Source organism: Lonchura striata, chromosome 1 (genome assembly GCF_050655825.1).
Source record: "Lonchura striata isolate lonStrDom1 chromosome 1, ASM5065582v1, whole genome shotgun sequence".
NCBI classification, from domain to species: domain Eukaryota; kingdom Metazoa; phylum Chordata; class Aves; order Passeriformes; family Estrildidae; genus Lonchura; species Lonchura striata.
The window spans coordinates 111,818,218-111,824,462 of NC_140703.1; the positions used below are offsets into that span (position 1 = coordinate 111,818,218).

General features: G+C 47.1%; 1 protein-coding gene across 2 annotated transcripts in view; it reads left to right on the forward strand.

Annotated features, from left to right (window-relative positions):
- LOC146768827 (uncharacterized) overlaps positions 1-5,332 on the forward strand; it is a 38,388-nt gene extending 33,056 nt beyond the window's left edge. For both annotated transcript variants that reach the window (XM_085586061.1, XM_085586058.1), the window contains 3 exons: positions 918-1,061; positions 1,936-2,340; positions 2,512-5,332. In XM_085586061.1, the coding sequence (XP_085442187.1) occupies positions 921-1,061; positions 1,936-2,340; positions 2,512-2,607 (642 nt within the window). In that variant the 5' untranslated portion in view covers positions 918-920 and the 3' untranslated portion in view covers positions 2,608-5,332. The remainder of the gene's footprint in view (positions 1-917; positions 1,062-1,935; positions 2,341-2,511) is intronic.
- The last annotated feature ends 913 nt before the right edge of the window (positions 5,333-6,245 follow it).

Genomic DNA, 6,245 nt, shown 5'->3' on the forward strand with positions numbered 1-6,245 from the left:
GGGCTGCAGGGCTGTGCATATTCTGCAGGGCTGTGCAGATGCTGCAGGGCTGTGCAGGGGCTGCAGGGCTGTGCAGGGGCTGCAGGGCTGTGCAGATGCTGCAGGGCTGTGCAGGGGCTGCAGGGCTGTGGGGAGGCTGCAGGGCTGTGCAGGGGCTGCAGGGCTGTGCAGATGCTGCAGGGCTGTGCAGGGGCTGCAGGGCTGTGGGGAGGCTGCAGGGCTGTGCAGATGCTGCAGGGCTGTGCAGATGCTGCAGGGCTGTGCAGGGGCTGCAGGGCTGTGCAGGGGCTACAGGGCTGTGCAGATTCTGCAGGGCTGTGCAGATGCTGCAGGGCTGTGCAGATTCTGCAGGGCTGTGCAGATGCTGCAGGGCTGTGCAGATGCTGCAGGGCTGTGGGGAGGCTGCAGGGCTGTGCAGATGCTGCAGGGCTGTGCAGATTCTGCAGGGCTGTGCAGTTGCTGCAGGGCTGTGCAGATGCTGCAGGACTGTGCAGAGGCTGCAGGGCTGTGCAGATTCTGCAGGGCTGTGCAGATTCTGCAGGGCTGTGCGGATGCTGCAGGGCTGTGCAGGGGCTGCAGGGCTGTGCGGATGCTGCAGGGCTGTGGGGAGGCTGCAGGGCTGTGCAGTTGCTGCAGGGCTGTGCAGGGGCTGCAGGGCTGTGCAGATGCTGCAGGGCCGTGCAGATTCTGCAGGGCTGTGCAGGGGCTGCAGGGCTGTGCAGATTCTGCAGGGCTGTGCAGATGCTGCAGGGCTGTGCAGATGCTGCAGGGCTGTGCGGAGCGCCTGGGCAGGGACGGGGCCGCCCCTGGGGCCAGCGCCTGTCCCTGGGCCCTGCACGTCCCGGCCCTGCTGCCCCGGCCGCCCTCTCCCTGCCACCCAGCCCCACTGAGCCCCTTCTGTCCCCCTGCTCCTCCAGGCCATGGCTGGCAAGATCACCAAAATCCTGCTGGTGCTGGCCATCCTCCAGCACGGGCTGAGGGCAGATGCCCACGCAGTGAAGGCCACGGAAAATGTTGTGACACAACACGAGGAACAGTACAACCTGGAGATTCCTTGGCTGGTGAGAAAGATTGTAAATTACTCAAGTGACTGGGCAGCTGGGAATAACTCTGGTTAGTCTGTGAGCAGCAGGGCAGTGATCCTCTAGCATGGGCTCAGTTTAACTGTGCCCGCATCCTGCTTGGCTGCCTCTGCCCAGGTGCTGTTTCCTGCCTGCTCCTCATCTCTGTTTTCCAGTTCAGAACAACTGGCCTTACTCTAAAGATTGAGGCAACAAAGACATTAAATATCTCAGTCTCTTCCTCATTTTATCTCACTATATTTCGCCTCTATCCAGTAAAGGATGGAGATTGTCCTTAGCCCTCCTTTTGTTGCCAATGAATTTATAGAAACATTTTTTTATTCTCTTATGTAGCATTTAATATATAACCAGATTCAGTTCTAGTTGGGCTTTGGCCCTTTTGATTTTCTTCCTGCACATCTCCACAACAGCTGTGCCGTCCTCCCAAAAGGCTGACCCATCGTCCAAAGGTCATAAACACTGTTTCCTTTTGAATTCCATCTGTTTTTTATCCAAAGCCCAGCCTGGCTGGGCAGAGTGTCACTTTGGCACTCCAATGACAGGGGACAGGTCCCCACGTGCCCTGTGTGGCAGTGTCAGCTCTGCAGTGTGGTTTGAGGCAGCAATGAGTGGGTCAGGCTGGGGGAAAGATGAGAGTCAGACAAGTAGCACAGTACCCAGAGGAACTTCTAAGGTTGTGCAGAGGGTGCAGGGAATGTGGGGAGTGTCTTAGGCAGGGCAGGTTCCACACTTGAGGAAAGTGCCCTCAAGGTTGAGGGAATGGCTGCCCCCATCCCTCTGGCCCTACATTTCCTGCCCCAGCTGCCATCTCCCCATCACCCAGCCCTGCTGAACTGCATTCTCCCTCCTCCAGGCCAGAGCTGGAAGGATTACCAAAATCCTGGTGCTGCTGGGCCTCTTCCAATATGTAGTGAGGGTGAATCAACCACCAGTGAAAGTCACGGAAGAGCTCGTGAAGCAGCATGAGAAGGAGCGCATTGCGGAGATGGCCCAGCTGCTGATGATGGAAAAGCAGCGTGGTCTCACCCCAGGAAGATTGCTCCTCCTGGCTTGCCAGGAGTGGTGGTTCTGGGTCGGCGCTGAAATCCTCCTCGTGCTCTTTGGGCTCTACTGGCTGCCCAGGCAGAGCAGCTCCGACTGTGATGATGGCAGCCAGCAGGAAACCTCCACCAGTGCCCAGGAGCAGATGAAGGAGGAGGAGAATGTCTGTGAGGATAATCCTGACTCTTATGACATGCCAGAGAAGCCCCCAGATAAGGTAGGGACCTCTGGCGCATTTGCCAAGACCTTCCCAAGAACAGCTTTCTGAGGGCTGCATCCAGACATGAGAGCTGGCAGTGCCTACAAATACCTGAATGCCTGCAAGGACATGATTGACCCCTTGCTGCCCCTGCTCCTGAGACCACTCATTGTGCACTTTTTCCAACAGAGCTGGCCACGGTGGAGGATATTCTGGCGAGACACCCCTGTGGCCATGGGGAGCAGTGACCAGGAAATGTGCTGTGCTACCTCCCCTCGTGGCTGAGGATGCAAACAAGAGCTCAGATCCCTGCTTCCTGTGCAGCCCCTGCAAATAGCCCCAGTTGTGATGCTCCCCCTGCCAGGAAGTGTGGAACCCTTTGTAAATATATTCATAAAAGCATATATTTGTTTTAATAAATCTGTTTGAGCAAGAGAGTGTTGGGGAATTGATGCTCCTTGTCTCCTGAACTACAAAGTGGGTCACTTGTCATAAGGGAGATAGGTTGGTCAGATAGGACCTGTCTTCCACAAACCCATCCTGGCTGGTCTGATGCCCTGGCTGTCCTGTGTGAGCCACATGATGGCTCTCGAGCTGCTCCATGACCTTCCCTGGCACCAAATTCAGGCTGACAAGGCTGTATTTCTTCTCACTGTCCAGCTTTGATATCAGAGACTCTTGAATGTCTTCCTCCTCCTCAGTGCAGCTCTGAACAGCACCTACAGAGGTGCAGGGGGTTACTCTGCAGTGTATGCTGTGGCAGGTGGTTTCCATTTCCTACATCTAACATGGTTCTTTCAGTAAGGTATTTTGTTTTCTGTATATTGACAGAGGAGCAGGATTGCATACCCAGCACCCAATTTATACTTCAGCTGGAGGGATGGGTACAGACCTTTATTTCAAAATAGGCAGTAGTGTTTTGGGGCTGAAAACCATATGGGCCACCAAAGCCTAAAACTGTAAGGCTTTAAAAATATTCAGACACATTTTTATTGTTCAAATGTAACTATTAACAGCACCTTTCTGACTTCTTCCCTTGAAAAATTCTGTCCAGTCACCTTGCAGGGCCTCATTTTACACATTCAGTATTGACTTTGAATATTTGTTTTGCACTACAAGCCCTTTTTTAAATAGGCAGTCTGTCTAAATTCAATGTGTTTGATGTAAGGACAGGAGGAATATTTCATCAGTCTGTTGCTCTTTTACTCTTTTTATTCACTAAGCCAGAGGCCACATTAGGTAAATAATTTTTCTTAATTCATGGTCTCTGAACCCAACATTAGGTGTGGTTAACCCCCTACCAATCCTTTCCCAATGAGTAAAGGTGGGGAGATAAATACCACTTAGCTAATATGCTTTGTGATCTTGTCAATCTTTGTGACAAGATAACTAACACTGTGCTATTTTGCACATCTATATTATATATTACATGTCAAATAAAGATAAAATAGCTTGAAAAATCTAATTAGAATGTCCCAGCATCAGAAGATTCAGCATGAAGACTGAATGCTATTCTTTCAAGAGTACACTAAATTTTACTTGGCATCCCTATTCAAAATATGTTAAGTAACATCCAGTAGTCCTCATCACACTGGCATTGAAAATAGGTGAAGTTGTGCCACACCTGAGAGGCTTGGTGGATATAAAATCACAGTTTTTATCATACATACTATACATGCAGTCTTCTAATAATTCTTAGGAATCAGAGAATTAAAATTATTAGAAAGATTAGACATTTTTTGTTGTTGTTTTAACTAATTTAAATTCACTGTGTTATACAAAAGAGATTTGAGTGCCTTTATGTCATTAATTAAAAATGTTGGTAACTTCAGAGGGACTGAACTTCAGAAAGCTCACTACTTTGAAAGATTCTATCAGTGTAAAAACAAATCCTTTATAGTTAAAATGGAGAGCATAATGAAATCCAAAAGGATGTTGCCTTGCCTAAAGGCAATTATGGATGGTAATATGTTGATTCTGTTGGTGCCAGTATTTCACTTGGGAACTCAATGATAGGGAGTGGGAAGGAAATTATTTGCTTTATCCCAGAGGAAGTTTTGAGATATTTATTTTTTCCCTTGTGCAGTGTACAGAAAGAAAACTGATATCCTGAAAGTTTTCAAGGACTGGTAATCTGAAAATTATGGATCATTTAATTTTCAAGTACCTTATTAAAGGAAATTAATAGGAATTATTGATTAGAAGTATGGCAAACTCAAAAAGCTCCCAAAGTCCACATTTTAACTTTCTGTTTTCAAAAACCTGTGGAAAGGAGATCTCCTATTGAAAAAAGTTATCTGTAAAAAATCCTCAATCCACATTTCAGCTCACAAAGTTTATCACAGAATGATTGTCATTAGAAGGGACCTTTGGGTCCAGTGCCTGTTTAAGAAAGACACTTAGAGGTGTTGTTCAGAGGCACGTCCAGGTATTTTTTTAGTTTCCCCAAAGGAGGGAGACTCCACCACCTCCTTGGGCAACCTGTGCCAGTTCCAAGTCACGTCCACAGTGAAAAGATTATTTTCTGATATTCAGAGAACCTCCTGTGTTTCAGTTTGTGGCCAATGTCTCTGGTCCTGTTGTTGAGCACCACTGAGAAGAGCCTGGCTCTATCCTCTTTGCACCTTCCCTTCAGGTATCTGTGCACATCAATGAGATCCCTCCTGAGCCTTTTCCTCTCTGGCTGAGCAGAGTCAAAAACCTGACTGAAGTCTAGACAGACAATATCCATGGTTCTACCCTCATCTACCAAGGCACCTAATTTTGATTTCTGAAAGCAGAGATAAGACAAGGGTGAAAGGATTACAAAGGCTGAAATTGCATGATGAAAATTGAGAGATGTGTGGAAGGTATTTCTGAAGTCCAATAGTAGTTTTTAATATACTTCTATGCACAAAATATATACTGTGTAATTATATATGTGAAGGTTATATGCTAATCTTGTCTTGTCTTAGCAATCTTATCTGAATATTAAAAAAAAATCAAATAAATTTCAGACTGACTAACACAACATGTTTTCGAGTGGTTCTTCATTTGGTTTCTGCTCCTTTTCAATCCTACCCTTTTCCTATCCTATTTAAGTCTTCAGATCAGTTATTCCAGTTATTCCATGTTGCAGCTGGACATCTGTAAAGCAGAGGTGATGCTCCTTCTATTGCCTGTCCCTGCTATTGGAACTCCATGTGGACTCCAAATCCTTCTGCTTCACTTCTGCAGGCTCCATGTTTAGTCCGAATGCATCTCTGTCAAATGCCAGATCTGCCCCATGATCAGAAATGGGGAACTCCAAGATTTAAAAGGGTGGTTGAAGCAGAAAGCTGAATTGAAATGAAACAGACAACAGACACAGTAGATTCTGGGTATGCTTTGAGTCCAGATCCTCAGGTCACTGCTTCTGGGGTTGTGGGGGGTTCCCAGAAATCCTCTGAGGAATGTCAGAGTGGCAGTTGCTGTGGATGGGGAGAGCTAGAGGAGTCATGGACTCCTGGCAAGATCATGAGCTCTGCCAGCTGCTCCTGATAAAGGGATGCATTAAGGTTTTGGATTGAGCAGACTCCTGACAAAGCAGAGGAAAGAACCCTCTGGGCAGCTATGAAGGGAAAGCCTATATAAAGGCCCACCTCAGGGCACATAACTCTGTCCATCATTGTCTTTCACGGAGCCAGTAATGGCCATTGCTTGTTATGTAAGCTGAAATGTTTTCCCCATTTTTTGCCTTCACAGTGACATATGAAAACTGCTTACAAAACATGTCTTCTCGTTATCATTGCAAAGATATAACTTTGTTCTTTTTGTTAGTAAGCATGCTTTGTTTTTATATTTTATATTAGTAATTACAAACTCCTCCATGTAAGAGTTCAACAGATTTAGTTTATTTGTCAAAAAAATAATACTTTCAGTGCTGTTCTGCATAACCCACTCAA